Source organism: Thalassophryne amazonica, chromosome 16 (assembly GCF_902500255.1).
Source record: "Thalassophryne amazonica chromosome 16, fThaAma1.1, whole genome shotgun sequence".
Taxonomy (NCBI): Eukaryota; Metazoa; Chordata; class Actinopteri; order Batrachoidiformes; family Batrachoididae; genus Thalassophryne; species Thalassophryne amazonica.
In genome coordinates this window covers 34,717,065-34,735,129 of record NC_047118.1, presented here as the reverse complement: position 1 = coordinate 34,735,129, position 18,065 = coordinate 34,717,065, and the positions used below count along the sequence as shown (strand labels likewise).

The following is an 18,065-nucleotide window of genomic DNA, read 5'->3' as shown; positions in this document are numbered from 1 at the left end:
GCTGCATCCACGACGCCACGGAGCTTCCTTAGGTCCCCCCCAGGCTGACAACTAATCCATCCCCACATTTCTAAACTGCTGCAACCAGGTGTGGTGTGGGCATCCCCTTGGTAATCCTGAAAGAATGAACGTGTACTGAATTGTCATCTTATGCAGGACCACCCCCCCGGGCGCCAGTCCGATGCAGGTTACTTCTGCCATGGGATTCATTTACAGTTGAGTGGACTGAGACAATGTCAATTCAGTATTATGTCAAAGGACACAGCATGAGCAGGATTCATTCCCATGTCTACATACTGGTAGGCCTCCACTCAGCTCCATATATTTAGATATTCAAAAATATAAAAATAAAAAGCCTTAAACTACCCATACATGCACAAAATGGAAAAAAATTTTTTTAGAAAGATTGATTATAAATAAATTGAGAGATCTTGTTTTTTTATGTTAAACACAAAATCCAGCACTTTACAAAAAGCTTTGAGAAGCGCAAGAAAAAAGGAAATTTTGAATGATTTCACATCTCAGGTTTACTGTACCCTGGTAGATCCCTCCTCTGCAGTAGGTGGCGGTATTGGAAACCTTTTCAGTCATCCCAACAAATGAGAAGGTGGATAGGTTAGTTAAAAAAAAAAAAAAAAGCTGGACAAATGGAAACCAAGGGGAGGCGATGGTCTAGTACAGGGGTGGGCAACGAGGGCCGAGACACTGCAGGTTTTCCTTGCAACCAATCATCTCAGCAGGTGGGTTGCAGATGAGCTTCTACCTTGAACATAAACACCTGGTCGTCTTGAAATTACCTGCTGAAACACCTGATCATTAATGAAATCACCTGCTGAGGTGACGTAGCAAGGAAAACCTGCAGTGCTTTGGCCCTTCATGGCACATGATTGCTGACTGACTGTCTGAAGAATACAGAATTACTGCACCGGGTATAAGTCTCCTACCTATTCCCAAACCCTCATTTTATTTTGGTGATGTTGGCCTACTGACGTCCACTCCAGTCCAGCTGGTGGCGGTAATGCTCCACATAGGGTGGTTGCCAACCGCCATTATTCGCGAAGAAGAAAAGAGGCGGGCTGTGACGTCAGTTTTGAAACGGAACAGTTCTGAGGTTTAACACTTCTTCGGGTAAGTTCATTTTTCTGGTTAAATTAGACCGAACGATATTATGTATTTCATTAATACACCTACAGACTGTTGTATATAATGCGTAAAATATCGCAGGTAATTTGTGGTTTGTCAGTGTGACTTGTTTTTATTTAGCTGGATACCGAGACAGGTGATGCTAATGACTACTGCTGTAAAGTTCCAGATTTAAAGTTCACGGCTCAGTAAATAATAAAAACTAGTTTTGAACCTCATGAAAGAAGACAACGAGTGAATGGACGTCATTGTGTATAAATTTGTTTTTATACTTAGTGTGTGTGTGTGTGTGTGTGTGTGTGTGTGTGTGTGTGTGTGTGTGTGTGTGTATATATATATATATATACACACACACACACTTGCTCACAGTTATGTACTGTTGACAGAATTATGTGTAAATGCTGGGGGCGGGCATTTCATTGTTTAAATGTGGTTTATATATATATATATATATATATATATATATATATATATATATATATATATATATGCACACACACACACAGGTATCCCCGTTCCCCCAGGGAACTGTGGGTGTAGCCCGGGAGTTTGAGGGTCACTGGACTGAGACCTATATAAGCTACAAGGTCATGACATTTTGTCAACTCTCACAAGTCTTGGCTGATCTCCATTGTGATCTATTATTTGCATTTACACCAAGCTTGCATTACTACTGAATTGTGCGAGTGAAAAATATGTTAATATCCATGATCATTGATGATCATTGCAACCCCATGCAGTGTCAATTGAGAGTCTATTATAACCCACAGCATTACGTTGAAACGTGAGAGTTTATCAAGACCGATTATGAGGCCCATATCTGTTAACTGGTCGCACAACTTCTGCAAGTGTTTTAAACATTTCACTATACTTGCTCACCCGTTGGAGACCGATGGGTAGTGATGGTGACCAAGAGGGATCTTTTTTCCGACCACGGAGACCCCATTGTGACCAGCCTGCAACCCCAGTGGGAGTCAGGAAGAGTGGCGGTGAGCAGAGGCCAGTTGTCGATCGCAACTCGGTCGTGGACTCTGTGTCAACGGGGTGTAAGACTTCTGGACAAAGACCTCTGATGTGCCAGGAATCTGCTGGAGCCACTCTTCTCATTTCAGGGTTACCACTCATTTTATCAATGGGACCATGTTGGACTTTACCTTCCACATCTGGTCCAGTTGCTCCTTCAGCACCTTGGTACTTCTCGATTTCCTTGTCCTTCTCCTTTCTGATGTTGCTGGTGGCTGGGATTGCCACGTCGATCACAATGCAGTCTTTTTTCCCTTGTCAACCACCATTGTGTCTGGCTTTTACTTATTTTTCAGAAAATTCTGAAATGATGATGTGTGAAATTTCTCAAAAATTGGTTGATTTCATATGGAATTCATTCTTATATTGACAAAAAGTGCACCTTGCATAGAAATTATGTTTTGTTTTTGACTTTGTCTGTCCTGTCATTTACATTTTAGCTATTGGTGTTACCACAATGGCACAAGGTCATAAATTTCAAGACTTGGAGGAGTCAGGCGAGTCACTGGTGGGCTTTATCAACAGCAGCCAACCTGAGAAACTAAGACAAGTCAAAGTTGAACATCAGACCCTTTATGATAAACACTCTGAAACAAAAGCGGTTGTGACACAGATTTTAAAAGGTAAGTCTTCTAAATTTATATAGCGCTTTTCCATCTGCATCAGACGCTCAAAGTGCTTTACAATTATGTCTCACATTCACACAAACACACACACACTGGTGTCAGGGTGCTGCCATGCAAGGCGCTCACTACACACCGGGAGCACCTTGGGGTTAAAGACCTTGCCCAAGGGCCCTTAGTGATTTTCCGGTCAGGCTGGGGTTTGAACCAAGGATTCTCTGGTCTCAAGCCCAATGCTTAACCACTAGACCGTCATCTATGTGTTATTAATGGCAAACGTATCTTGAAAGAGAACATATGATGAGTCTAACTGGGGTGCACACAAGCCAGGAAGTGCTAGTGCTCGTCCCAATTTACAGTGCATCTGGAAAGTAGTCACAGCACCTCACTTCTTCCACATTTGATATTACAGCCTTATTCCAAAATTGATTAAATAACATTTTTCCCTCAAAATTCCAAAAAACTAAGAAATCACATGTAAATAAGTGTTCACACCCTTTGCCATGTAGCTTAAAATTGAATTCCGGTGCATCCTATTTCCACTGATTATCCTTGAGATGTTTCTGGAGCTTAATTGGAGTCCACCTGGGGTAAATTCAGTTGATTGGACATGATTTGGAAAGACACACACCTGTCTACGTATGGAGTCCCACAGTTGACAGTGCATGTCAGAGCACAAACCAAGCATGAAGTCAAAGGAATTGTCTGTAGACCTGCAAAACAGGATTGTCTTGAGGCACAAATCTGGGGAAGGGTACAGAAACATTTCTGCTGCTTTGATGGTCCCAATGAGCACAGTGGCCTCGATCATCCATAGATGGAAGAACATCGGATCCAGCAGGACTCTTCCTGGAGCTTGCTGCACATCTAAACTCAGCGATCCGGGGAGGAGGGCCTTAGTCAGGGAGGTGATCAAGAATCCAGTGGTCACTCTATCAGAGCTGCAGCAATCCAGGCCTGTAAGGTAGAGTGGCCAGACAGAAGTTACTCCTTTGTCAAAGGCACATGGCAGCCCACCAGGAGTTTGCCAGAAGGCACCTGAAGGACTCTCAGACCATGAAAAACAAAAATCTCTGGTCTGAGACAAAGATTGAATTCTTTATCATGAATGCCAGGCATCATGTTTGAAGGAAACCAGGCACCATCCAACAGTGAAGCATGGTGGTGGCAGCATCATGCTGTGGGGATGGTTTTCAGCAGCAGGAACTGGGAGACTCGTCAGGATTGAGGAAAAGATGAATGCAGCAATGTACAGACATATCCTGGATGAAAATATTATTATTTTCTGTGTGTGTGTGTGTGTGTGTTTGCAAAATATTCAAAAGCTTTTGTTCATGTTGTCATTATGGGGTGTTATGAGTAGAATGTTCAGGAAAAAAAAAAGAATTTACTCCATTTTACAATAAGGCTGTAACATGTTGTGAATACTTCCCATCAATCAATCAATCAATTTTTTTATATAGCGCCAAATCACAACAAACAGTTGCCCCAAGGCGCTTTATATTGTAAGGCAAGGCCATACAATAATTATGTAAAACCCCAACGGTCAAAATGACCCCCTGTGAGCAAGCACTTGGCTACAGTGGGAAGGAAAAACTCCCTTTTAACAGGAAGAAACCTCCAGCAGAACCAGGCTCAGGGAGGGGCAGTCTTCTGCTGGGACTGGTTGGGGCTGAGGGAGAGAACCAGGAAAAAGACATGCTGTGGAGGGGAGCAGAGATCGATCACTAATGATTAAATGCAGAGTGGTGCATACAGAGCAAAAAGAGAAAGAAACAATGCATCATGGGAACCCCCCAGCAGTCTACGTCTATAGCAGCATAACTAAGGGATGGTTCAGGGTCACCTGATCCAGCCCTAACTATAAGCTTTAGCAAAAAGGAAAGTTTTAAGCCTAATCTTAAAAGTAGAGAGGGTGTCTGTCTCCCTGATCTGAATTGGGAGCTGGTTCCACAGGAGAGGAGCCTGAAAGCTGAAGGCTCTGCCTCCCATTCTACTCTTACAAACCCTAGGAACTACAAGTAAGCCTGCAGTCTGAGAGCGAAGCGCTCTATTGGGGTGATATGGTACTACGAGGTCCCTAAGATAAGATGGGACCTGATTATTCAAAACCTTATAAGTAAGAAGAAGAATTTTAAATTCTATTCTAGAATTAACAGGAAGCCAATGAAGAGAGGCCAATATGGGTGAGATATGCTCTCTCCTTCTAGTCCCCGTCAGTACTCTAGCTGCAGCATTTTGAATTAACTGAAGGCTTTTTAGGGAACTTTTAGGACAACCTGATAATAATGAATTACAATAGTCCAGCCTAGAGGAAATAAATGCATGAATTAGTTTTTCAGCATCACTCTGAGACAAGACCATTCTGATTTTAGAGATATTGCGTAAATGCAAAAAAGCAGTCCTACATATTTGTTTAATATGCGCTTTGAATGACATATCCTGATCAAAAATGACTCCAAGATTTCTCACAGTATTACTAGAGCTCAGGGTAATGCCATCCAGAGTAAGGATCTGGTTAGACACCATGTTTCTAAGATTTGTGGGGCCAAGTACAATAACTTCAGTTTTATCTGAGTTTAAAAGCAGGACATTAGAGGTCATCCATGTCTTTATGTCTGTAAGACAATCCTGCAGTTTAGCTAATTGGTGTGTGTCCTCTGGCTTCATGGATAGATAAAGCTGGGTATCATCTGCGTAACAATGAAAATTTAAGCAATACCGTCTAATAATATTGCCTAAGGGAAGCATGTATAAAGTGAATAAAATTGGTCCTAGCACAGAACCTTGTGGAACTCCATAATTAACTTTAGTCTGTGAAGAAGATTCCCCATTTACATGAACAAATTGTAATCTATTAGACAAATATGATTCAAACCACTGCAGCGCAGTGCCTTTAATACTTATGGCATGCTCTAATCTCTGTAATAAAATTTTATGGTCAACAGTATCAAAAGCAGCACTGAGGTCTAACAGAACAAGCACAGAGATGAGTCCACTGTCCGAGGCCATTAGAAGATCATTTGTAACCTTCACTAATGCTGTTTCTGTACTATGATGAATTCTAAAACCTGACTGAAACTCTTCAAATAGACCATTCCTCTGCAGATGATCAGTTAGCTGTTTTACAACTACCCTTTCAAGAATTTTTGAGAGAAAAGGAAGGTTGGAGATTGGCCTATAATTAGCTAAGATAGCTGGGTCAAGTGATGGCTTTTTAAGTAATGGTTTAATTATTGCCACCTTAAAAGCCTGTGGTACATAGCCAACTAACAAAGATAGATTGATCATATTTAAGATCGAAGCATTAAATAATGGTAGGGCTTCCTTGAGCAGCCTGGTAGGAATGGGGTCTAATAAACATGTTGATGGTTTGGATGAAGTAACTAATGAAAATAACTCAGACAGAACAATCGGAGAGAAAGAGTCTAACCAAATACCGGCATCACTGAAAGCAGCCAAAGATAACGATACGTCTTTGGGATGGTTATGAGTAATTTTTTCTCTAATAGTTAAAATTTTGTTAGCAAAGAAAGTCATGAAGTCATTACTAGTTAAAGTTAATGGAATACTCAGCTCAATAGAGCTCTGACTCTTTGTCAGCCTGGCTACAGTGCTGAAAAGAAACCTGGGGTTGCCCATGTGCACTGTAGTTAAATGAGCATGGTTGTGTGAGTGTGTCTATTACTCATGCATCCATTTTTGTTTGCTGGTTATGTGGTGAAATTTTTACACCTGCGAAGGACATAATAAAATCATTCGCATTTATTTATTTATTTGTCTGTCTGTCTGTTAGCAGAATTACATCAAAACTACTGCACGGATGTTGATGAAATTTTTAACACAGATGTATATGTGTTAGGCCATGGAAGACTCCATTAAATTTTAGAGGTGATCCAGATTCTGGATCAAGACTTCCCTTTATATAGGCTTTTAAGGATTACATTAAAACTACTTCATGGATTCTCACCAAATTTGCACCACAGATACATATTATGGAATGGAAGACTCCAATAAATCTTGGCGGTGATCCGAATTGGCAGACATCAGAAATCTGATTGCTCTTGTCTTCATTGCTATAGTTGTCTTGGTCTCAGGTGAAATTTTTTTCCCTCATTCTTTCTCCGTCATCTCCAGACATTGCTCAAATTGAGGCGTGTGCGGGACAGAAGCTCCTCAACCTGGAGGAGGAGAAGCAGCACAAGGATGAGGAGCTAAACAGTCTGGAGGAGCAGCTGAGGCAGTGCAACGCCAAGACTCAGATTACAGACTCAGAATTACAGTATCTTTTTTCACTTGTTTGCAGAGTGGACTGTCCAGAGGAGCCTTTGGCTTTCTTTGGTGTCAGGATCTGTGCAGTTTTTTTTTTTTTTTTTTTTTTTTTTTTTTGTAGTTCATCTTTAATAAAAGGGGCAGCAAGGTGCATTAGTGGTTAGCACTGTTGCCTCAAAGCAAGAAGGTCATAGGATCGATTCCCATCTCTGGCCTTTCTGTGTGGAGTTTGCACAATCTCCTTGTGTTTGTGTGGGTTCCCTCCGGGTGCTCTAGCTTCCACCCTTCCAGTAGTTCACCATAGTTTTGGTCTCAAATGAAAACTAATGATTTGTAGTTGTAATATTAGTGCTTAATCTAGGCCCTGATACTTCAGTTTTTATTACAAAAAACTATTCATAAAATTTTTGGACATTTTTTGGTCCAGGTAAGGGTTGTGTATATGATTGTACTGTAAGCCATACAGAGAAGTGCCATTTTATGTTACCGAAATGAGATGGGTGTCATATTAATGTAGAGAAAATGGGCTTTTTAGAAATATATAGATGGATATGGTTGATATTATATGTATAGGTATTTAAAGAAGGTGAAAAAGTGCAAAAATTCGGCCCACGTACAGAACTCACGAGTAGCTTTTAACCTTTAGGTGAATAATGCGCCAAAACGTACATCTGGAATGAGTTATTTTCCTGTTACCACTCAAATCTCCACTAAGGACATTATAGAGGTTGAAAAAAAATCAAGTGGCATTTTGTTGTGTGTGGGGGGGGGGGGGGGGGGGGTGCATGGTAGGCTATCTCAGCTCCCAGTCTATGAGTAAATTAATGTTCTTGCTTTGTTGTTTTGTGGGCACAACATCCATCCTTAACCTTCTTTCAGGTTCCTGCAGAGAGAACTGGAGAGCCTGAGAAACACTGAAAAAGAACTTGATACACTACAGAACGAGGTAGACGAAGACACCACCGAGGTCATCCCTTCAGCTGTGTGAGTCACAGATGTCGTGTTGCCCCCCCCCCCCCCCCCCCAAATTCTTATTTTCTTAAATTCTTATTTTATTTGTTCATTACAGCAACTTCATATTATTTTTCCAAAGCCAAGATTTGGGGGGTGGGGGGTAAAAATCTTAATTACAGATCTGTCAAGGAACTTATATTCTCAAATGTTGTTTGGTTGCAGTATTACTCAAAATCCTGTGGACTAATTTTTATGGATCTTTGTGGAAAGAATGAATTAGGTGTGGACCTTGATAAAGGTGGTAGATAGAGGAAATTTTTTTTCCTCAAAATTTCAAGATGGGCCATGAGATGATGCATCGACCTCAGGTCTGGGAGCATGTGTTGGTGTCAGTGTCCATCACACTACAGAGCCATCCTGAGACACATCGACCCAGGACCCAGAAAAATAATCCATCCCCACCTCTGGAAAGTAATCATCTATTTTCTGCAGCCAAAGCTGAAAGATGACATCTGCACAGCACTTGCTGTATCCCTGTATATGATGTCCACCAAGTTATTTGGGATCCCACAGGGCAGCGTGGTCAACCGATTCAAATGTGAAAATCAACATTGGTTTCAAAAAAACTTTGCCAATCACCACGCTGCTTTTCAGTATGCACATGCAGAAGAAGAATGTGGTCAGTGGTTGACCTTGTGAACATCAGAATCAGTAATGTCTGTTAGCAAATGTGCTTTCATACAGATTAAGATAGTGGTACACAGAAAATGCATTAAAGTCAGCAGGCTGTGGGTAATTCTGAGAACCGTTATAGTACTTTGAAGGGTTGGAGTTGATGTCTGAAGGGGCTACAGTGCTTTAGTGGAAGGATATGATCTACTATATGCACTTTGCCTCTTTCATTTGAAACCTGACTTTAAAATCTTTTAAAGAAAAATATATTGCAAACTATAATGTTAGTATTTTAGCTTGACCTGCTTTGGGGGCTGTAAGTAGTAAAAGTTACTTTTTTGTCTACTGTCTCCAACAGATATGTTGCTCAGCTGTACCATGTGATAACCAAGATTAAGTGGGAGTATGGCACAGAGCCTCATGTTTTGAAAGGAGGTACTCTCAGCTCATCTTCGTTAAAGCTGGTTAATGTAATTTGAGATGTGAGTTTTTGTTTTTTCTCCTGCAGTGCATTATGGTGCAGAACTTGCCACTCCCATCAACATTGACACATCTCAGCGATCTCGCAGCGATGTAAGCGACCAACTGTGGGCTTTTGTCAACTCTGAATGGTAGACAAAAGCTGGTGGGTTTGGAAATCTTTGTCAAAAATGTGTATTTGTTTTTCTTGCTTATATTTCTTCTTCTTTTACGTGTATACAATGTGTAGATTTACGGAATTAAAGTTGTCATCTTTGTTTTAGTGGCTGTTTTTCTTGTGTAGTGAGAAATGTTTGTAGCGTGATGCAGTGTGAAAGGTCTGGCACTAGATGTCGCTGTAGAGCCATATATACTATACACAACTTGGCACGTACAATACCAGATGTCAGATGTTTAAACAGTGCATCGCATCTCCATGATTGCATTACGTCTGAGGTGACAGAGTGTTTACTCAATTCAGTTCAGTTTATTTAATTTATATAGCGCCAAATCACAACAAAGTTGTCTCAAGACGCTTCACATAAGTAAGGTCTAACCCCACTTACGAATATCATTGCTCATGTGAACAATCAAAAACAAATACATTAGGAAGACTGCATTGAAAATATAGGCCACAAACAGTACAACAAAAATGTGTGCAAGTATGCATATTTACTTATTTTTAGATAAATGGGGCAGATACAAGAACACTTTCAAGTAACTGACTTGCTTAAATCGGTTGGTAATAACTAGAAACTTATGGTCATTTTTGTTTAGGGGAGGCCTGATGAGGGAAACTTCCAAGAGTCCAGTAACATCTGTGAAGGAGTTAACAAGCTTCTGCGGATGAATTTGCAGAAATTTGACATTCATGCCACTTGCTTCACCAGTTACAGCTCCATGTTTATGAAAAAAGAAGGGCCTCGTAAAACAGGTGTGAAATTTCATTGCAAGTTTGCCAAAAGGCCTGGGAAGACTCGAGCCTAGATTTCAGTTCTTTCAAAAAGGCCTTTTTTGAATGCTACTCTGTCATGAAGCTGTAACTGGTAAAGTGGACTAAAAGTTATATAATCATATCCACAGTTACCTGTAACTCCTTTAAAGTTGTTATGGGGCTCTTGGAAGCTTCCCTCACTCTGCTGCTGTGTTTACTCTTCATGTTTTTGAGTTGACCCTGCTCCAAACAAAATGATCATACACTGCTTACTGTTTCTGTTTATGACAGATTAAAATGAACTTGAGTGATGATATTCAGGGACTTTAAAATGTTCTTGTAGCAAGTCTGTCTTGTCCTTTAAAAACAAAGAAAAAAAGGCTGCGAAAGTGATTATTTAGACTGTAATATGTCAATGGGCATGAATGTGTACTAACTTTTGTTGCACTTTAGGGCCTGTATTTTCAATATAGCCTTTCCAAAGAGTTTTTTTTTTATTTTTCATAACAGAAGACTACTCATCAACTTAGAAATAGAATAGCTATCAAGAGGTGGTATAACTTTGATTCATTTAACTTTTAATTGATATTTCACAGGAGCCTATTCACTTCTGATGTACTGTGTTCAGAGGAATATTGTTCTTTTTTTTATTATTTAAACAAGAAAAATTAGATCACAGAGAGACTGAAACTACTTTAGTTAATGCAGGCTTGGGTGGATTGGTTATGTTTTAACATCTTCACAATATATCATTAACAACAAACATGATATTATCCAGACTCCACAGTGTTAACTTTCACTTTTGTGAGACCTTTTTATATTAACATTTAGCCACCCCCCCACCCCTGAGTTTGGGATTTTTGTGCTGAGAAGTGAAACCACCTCTACTGAAAAGCACTGTGTACCAGAGTGAGGTCGCTGCTGCAGCACGCCGTGTGGTTTTAAGAGTGGGCTGGATGGCATATGGTCTTTGGAAGATATGCACCATCTCTTGCATTCAGCCTGTGGTTTCTTACGGTAAACAGCTCATCAGCTGCACTGCCTAACTTATGCTTCTTCATCTATAGTTTGACCACATGTGCATCTTGAAGGAGTGGTTAGCAAGTGGCATTTGGTAAACTAAGCTGTGGTTAAACTCTTCTATCATGCAGTCGGGCTTTTTGTTTAAAAAAACGTTATATATATATATATAAACTGCTGTGAATACTAATTTACTTATTGGAACATTTGGGCTCGTTCAATGTTAGTGTTTATAATGTTTCATGATGTGATATTTGCTATAATTATGTGCATATTTATTGCTTTTTCTTTATCAGCTTCCTGAAACAATATACTGTGTTAATGCTTACATTATTATTGTATTTTTTCTTAATGTTCTGTATTGATTTAGTGTACTTTGGGTTTTTACAATTAAAGCAATATTCATTCCCATTTTTGGTGTTTAAATATATTAGTCATTTACATGACAAATGTGCAAAATCAATAACTAAAGTTTAATCAGATTATAATCATCTGATTTTGGTGGTTTCATTTTATTTTTAGCCAGAATGTAATACAGACGCTGGACTGTGCCATAAAGAAGTACATCACTTATGCTTAAATAGATAAATACAATTCTAATATTATGGCTTAAAAAAAACAAGTTAAATTGACATCTTTGAAAACACCTATCAGATTGATAGAGAAGAATTTGATTTTGTTTTTCCTTTCTATTTTTATGATCACTCTTTCCATATATAAACAGTTAAGTTCTTAGCCTTAAATTTGCACATCAGATTTGTACAAAAACTGATCAGATTCTCTGTTGAATAAGACAGATTAAATTCTTGCAAGCAATGAGTTATGAAGAAATGTCACATATAATGCTTCAAGTGATAAAGAACACAACAAACAGAAATTATCTTTACTTCTAGTAATTTCAGTGAATGAGACAATATGGAATTTATTTTAATAACATGCATCTGCATATATTGTTTGTAACATGTCAACGAGTGCTTCATATGTTTGTGTGTGTGTGTAAATTTGATAATGAAATCAGAAATGTGAATCAAGCTACAAGATCAAACCACGGTGTCATCATTGTTCATTAATTTTATTCAGTTAGTGCACGTTATAAAAACCAACATAAGTTAAGTGATGAATTTTTGATACAAAGCTCTGAAAATCAGAAAAGGCTACAGTTATTTAAATCGTATAAAAAGAATCTGTATAAGAAATAGATTTTATTTTCTTTACACTTATATACAGTATGACAATCATCAGTGTCAATGTTTCTTCAGTAATACCACAATGAAATTCTCCCAGGCACTGATGCTCACGCATTCTGTGGTTTGTAACAGGTTTCTGTTTCATTCTGTATCATTTCATTGCATACATACAGCCACAGTGTCCAACAAGAAACAAACCTTTTCCCCCCATGAGCTTCAAAATGTGATGGGTCCATTAAAGCGGGCAGAAGGCACCAAACCTCCACTGCTAACTTTATTGCTCTTAGTCATTTATCATCTGTTGTTACATGTCGAAGGGGCCTGCAAAGCTGCCAGATAACCAGCACAACCCTCTGTATGACGTCTTCTGTGCGTCTGCCTCTGATCTCGGATGAGGGGGGCCGCTACCCCAAATTCCTGCTGACCAAAACTCAGATGAAAGAAATTACATGGTTTTGGCAGCAGGGGTTTTGGGTGTGGATGCTTCATGTTTTTAACAGCGTGTCATTATATGCTGCATAGGGAGAGGAGATGAGGTTAAATCCCGTGCTTGGTCTTCAGCCGCAGTCAGACGCAGAGCTCAGTCTGCACTAATGAAATGGTGTTCTTCTCAGAGGAACTTCCTCTGACTAGATTAATAAGTGCCAAGGTGCACATACTTTCTGTGTCAAATGTACTGCTGAGATTTGTCAACTACAGCATTCATTTATACAATATGTTCAGAAAGTTGGAGACTTCGCAGATTAATAGAAATGAAACCAAATTTCTACATCTGTCAAATACATTGCCTTCATATATATATACATAATATTAGTGGGACAATCCACCCTGCAGTTTGTGCACATAAGCCGCTCAGCAGCCTGGCTGTGTGGGTGATCTAAGACTTAGAGCTCAGCACTAAGTCAGACTGAGCCAGCATGTCACGTTCTAGAAATCCTAGGGTAGATCACTTTGACAGTAGATGGCGTTAAGTTTCCAGAGGACAGCGTCGTCTCTATTCCCTCCAGTCTGTGTGAGGCTGCGTCTGTTTTACTGGTACTGCAGTCCAGGAAGGGCAGCCCGAGCTTCTTCACTTGCCCATCTTTGGTTATGAGGCAGTGTTGGCAGAGCAGCCTGAGAATGGCCTTCCTCATGTCCTTGCTGGTCAGCGTGTAGATGATGGGATTCAGGAGCGAGTTGAAAATGGCAATGCCCAAGAAATAATCTGCCTTAAAGAGCACTTCGCAGCTTTGGGCTGGGCAGAAGAAGTCCAGCAGCAGGAGGATGAACAACGGCAGCCAACAGGCGATGAAGACTCCGAGGACGATGGTGACCGTCTTCAGCAGTGCCATGTACTTCTGCGACTTGCGGCTCAGACCTTTGCGCTGTGAACCTGAGCCGAGGCGCTGCGTGTTGAATTTGACAATGCGGAAGATGCGAACGTAGAGCACCACTATGGACATGAGGATGGCACTGAAGATGGTGATGCAGAAGAGGATGTAACTCTTGGCATAGAGCGGGAGGACTGTGGAGCACTGGTTCAGCCGCCCCATACAGTTCCACCCAAGAACAGGCAGGATGCCTAAAAACACTGACAGAACCCAGCTTCCTGCAATCAGAGCAAACATACGACCTTGTTTGTCCCCCTGGTACGGCTTCATTCTCACCATGGTAACGTGACGCTCTATGGCGATGGCCAGCAAGCTGATGACGGAGGCGGCCAACATGATGAACACGCCGCCTTCCCTCAGGAACCACAGCACTGGGGTCATGTTTAATGTGTTGGCCCCAGATGTTATAATGTTAACCATGTAGGTGAAACCTGCCAGCAGGTCAGAAAGAGTCAAGTTGCCCAATAAATAGTACATTGGCAGATGGAACTTCTTGTTCTTCCAGATAGCCAGCAGCACCACAGCGTTCTCCAGGACGATGAGCAGGCAGACCAGTAGGAATGCTATAGCCTCTGGTTTGAGTCCATTCTTGTACTTGTTCTCCTTGAGTTTGCCAGTATAGTTGTAGTGTTCTATGATGACTGCGTTGCTCTGGTACTCTCGAAACATCCTGAGCAGGTTGCCACTTGTGACAGTCATTGGGAATGCAGATGAAGCCTCAGCAGCGTAGGCAGCATGGAAAGACTCAGTTACCATTTTATGGGGGGTCTATTTTCTGCAGCCGTGCTCTCCTGACCTTTTCTGATGTGTTTTTGAAACCTGCTGTCACATAGTCCTCAGGTTGTCCATTATTGCTGCTTTGTCAAGAGTCAGATTCCAAGTGGAAGCGATTGGCTGTCGACTTGTTCAAACAGGATTTCCTGTGGTTTTAAATATTTTTTTGCTCCAAATAAAATCAAATCTTTTCAATGCCTGGACTTCACACTAGGAGGCGACCAGAGCCAACCTGCAAATGCAAAAGGAAAAACAAACTTAGCAACGCATTGTAAACGACCACAATAAGGCAGTTTATAATTATGACAGATACATTTTTGAAACCATTTGCAATAATTCTTATATTTAAAGTTGGAGTGACACTATATGCCCCTGAAATTAATTTGGCATATTAGTGTGAAATTATTCTTGTATGAACTGGCAAAAACAATTTTTACTTTTTGCCAATAAATGAATGAATGAATGAATAAATAAATAAATAAATGTTTTGATAAGAGAAAAAAAGACAAGATTCACAGAGATGCACCGAACGGACGCGTTACGTTCCTGTATCCAAATGCGTAAATACGCACAGTCTCTGCACAGTTGGCTATGTTCCAAAACATAATTACATCTAATCGCTAATTAATTTCATTACATAGTTTATTTTCACTTTTTTCCCACAGATGTAATCATAATTATTGAGTAATTGCACGCCTGTGAAAGAAATATTCATGTCAAAGTTAAAATCTTCGCTGCGTACGGCGGAGGCACATCTATTGAGATTATATTAGGACTTCTTTTACGCACCTTTTAAGATTTTGGAAGCCGTCAGTCGTTATTCCACCGACAAACTGTGTCGATCGCAGTGTGCCAGAGTGACATCCGAGTGTTCTGTGGGAACAGCAGGGCAGGACTCGACACGCAGTGGGCTGGTCTATAATGATTTTGCCCTTCAACAGTTTTTGCTCCCTCCCAGTCTGACCCGCTGCGTCCTCCTGTTTGTCCTCAGGAGGAATCGTTCTGCTCGATGACGCATTGTGTGCGCGCGCGCTGCTGTTTGTCTTTTTTCACCTCATCAGTTTGCCCTCAGGTGCAGCTGAGGTGCCGCGGGATGTATTGCGCCCCCCTCCCCCTTTCAGTCGGTTTGTATTAAATATGCGTTTGAAGTTATGACAGAGGATAATTACTGATCCAAGTTGCCATACAAGTTTGCCTGAGAAACTCTCAGCCACAAAAAAGAAGCACATCAGCTCAGAAGTGCAGAGAAAAGTAGAACCACAAGTTGATTTGTCACTGGGGAAATATATGTGAATCTTATAGGTTACCTCAGGGTTTAGACGGTCACAGCAACAAAATATGAGTGTATTCCAGCTTCCATGTGCAGACATTAACTCATAAACAATAAATGCAATAACCTTTCAGCTCATCGGGTTAAAAGAGCACAGAATTAAGATGAAGTGATTCAATGGTAGTTAAGTTTGATGTACCAGATCAACCATAAAACAAACTTTGTCTATTAAACATCCCATAGACACGTCAGTCACGTGCTGGATAAATTAATGAAAACTGGAAACAGCTTTCTGCCTTTGTGCGTGCATTAGCCAGAAAGATAGCCACTGTGGACACAAATACAGGACAAAATATACAACACAACAGGAAAGTAAGTAAAGAATGGATAGAATGTGTGGTTGGGGATGGTAGGATGATACTGCAACTTTTTGTACATGTTTTTTTCAACAATGAAAAAATAGTTCTCATACTTATGGAAAGGCTTTAATATGTGTGTGTACGCTGCTTGTTGACCATAGGTCTGAGGAAAAACAGCCTGATAATCAATCCACTTTTACACGCATTTAATTCAAAATATCCAACTATGTCAATCTATCGCTCTCACTCACTCATCTTCAACTGCTTATCTGGGATCGGGTCGCAGGGGCAACAGCTCCAGCAGGGGACCGCAGACCTTCCCTTCCCAGGCCAATGTGGAGGTATAATCTCTCCACCTAGTCCTGGGTCTTCCCCGGGGTCTCCTCCCAGATAGATGTGCCTGCAACACCTCCCTAGGGAGGCGCCCAGGAGGCATCCTTACCAGATGCCCGAACCACCTGAGCTAGGTCCTTTCAACGCGAAGGAGCAGCGGCTTTACTCCGAGCTCCCCACAGATGACTGAACTTCTCACCTTTTCTCTAAGGGAGACACCAGTCACCCTCCTGAGGAAGCCCATTTCAGCCACTTGTACCTGCGATCTAGTTCTTTCGGTCATGACCCCGACCCTCATGAACGTCAGTGAGAGTAGGAACGAAGATTGACCAGTAGATCGAAAGCTTCACCTTTTGGCTCAGCTCCCTTTTCGTCACAACAGTACAGCAGAACGAATGCTTACCGCCCCTGCTGTGCCAATTCTCCAGACAGTCTCACACTCCATTGTCCCCTCACTTGTGAACAAGACCCCGAGGTACTTGAACTCCTTCACTTGGGGCAAGACCTCATTGTCTACCCAGAGTAGGTTAATCCGTCGGTTTGCTGCTGAGAACCATGTTATGTTTAGAATTTTTGATCAGATATAAACCAGATATAAATCAGAATATGATGCCCAGAGACAATTTTTACATGTTCACATTGTTGGCTGAAAAGATTTTAAAAAGTTTTATTATTAATATTTATTTATTTAAACACATTTTAATGTCTCAGGTTTGTTTATAACTGATCTGTATTTGATGTGGTTGTTCTCGCAGCAATCACACAAATGTAATCTACTCTAATTTAACTATAATATGTAAAAATTACATTTGGCACGTCTACACACCTCGTAAAAGTTTAGATCTGACGGTTTTCACAGCATTCATATCACCAGAGATAAGACGGTCTCAGATCACACATGCGAGTGGAGTGAATCTGATAAGGGGGGGAGCAGGGGGGCGTGAGGCTGCATCATACAGAAACAATGAAATCTGTGAAATGTAGGCAAAATAAATTAATATAAACAAAATTAGTTCAACCAGTCAGTGAGGTGCAGCATGGTGCCCTTTTATCTCACAAAAATGCTGCAACATTGCATACATACCTCCCTGTGTTTTGCACTGTCAAAGATGAAAAAGAAGTCAGCAGGCCACAGGGCCTTCTTTTATTGCATTCCCTTTTATATAATTAGATAATTTAAATGTTGAGATTAAATCGCTGCATTCTGCTGAATCTTTTAATGCTGTGCTTAAAATAATTTATTCTCTGTTTGCAGTATTGAGTTGTACAGTTTTTATTTTTATTTATTTTTTATTCTATTAATGAATGGGAGTTGTGTATGGAAGTATGACTGAACTGTGATATTTTAAAGTTTCAGATGTTATTTTTATAGTGTATACACTGTTTATTTATTTATTTATTTTAATGATTAAAGTAATTTTTATGTTACCCTGTTTATTGTACTGAGTTGTATCTGTAGGTCAGTTTTAGCTCATTAAGGCCTTTTTTGTTTCTCGCCACCTTGATATCTTTCACAGTTTTAGCAGCAGATTGTTAATGTTGTCTTTTGTCAATGTACAATATAAATCAGGAATACTGCTGAGAATGACCACATTAGTGAGAATCGCCTCTTATTGCAGCCATTAATCGTGATTAAAGCTGTTAAATTAAACTTTAGTCCCATTATTTCTTC

General features: G+C 40.4%; 2 protein-coding genes across 2 annotated transcripts; one reads left to right on the top strand and one right to left on the bottom strand.

Moving 5' to 3' along the window:
* Positions 1-1,056: 1,056 nt before the first annotated feature.
* On the top strand, positions 1,057-10,382 carry spc24 (SPC24 component of NDC80 kinetochore complex). Its single transcript, XM_034190212.1, has 6 exons — positions 1,057-1,128; positions 2,607-2,789; positions 6,927-7,071; positions 7,941-8,045; positions 9,046-9,122; positions 9,196-10,382. The coding sequence occupies exons 2-6, from the start codon at positions 2,624-2,626 to the stop codon at positions 9,300-9,302; spliced, it is 600 nt and encodes a 199-aa protein (XP_034046103.1). The 5' UTR covers positions 1,057-1,128; positions 2,607-2,623; the 3' UTR covers positions 9,303-10,382.
* Positions 10,383-12,151: 1,769 nt separating this feature from the next.
* s1pr5a (sphingosine-1-phosphate receptor 5a) lies at positions 12,152-15,419 on the bottom strand. The gene is made up of 2 exons (XM_034190307.1): positions 15,221-15,419; positions 12,152-14,663 (listed from the first exon to the last, which is right to left on the bottom strand). Exon 2 carries the CDS (start codon positions 14,411-14,413, stop codon positions 13,208-13,210), a length of 1,206 nt encoding a protein of 401 aa, XP_034046198.1. The 5' UTR covers positions 14,414-14,663; positions 15,221-15,419; the 3' UTR covers positions 12,152-13,207.
* Positions 15,420-18,065: the final 2,646 nt, after the last annotated feature.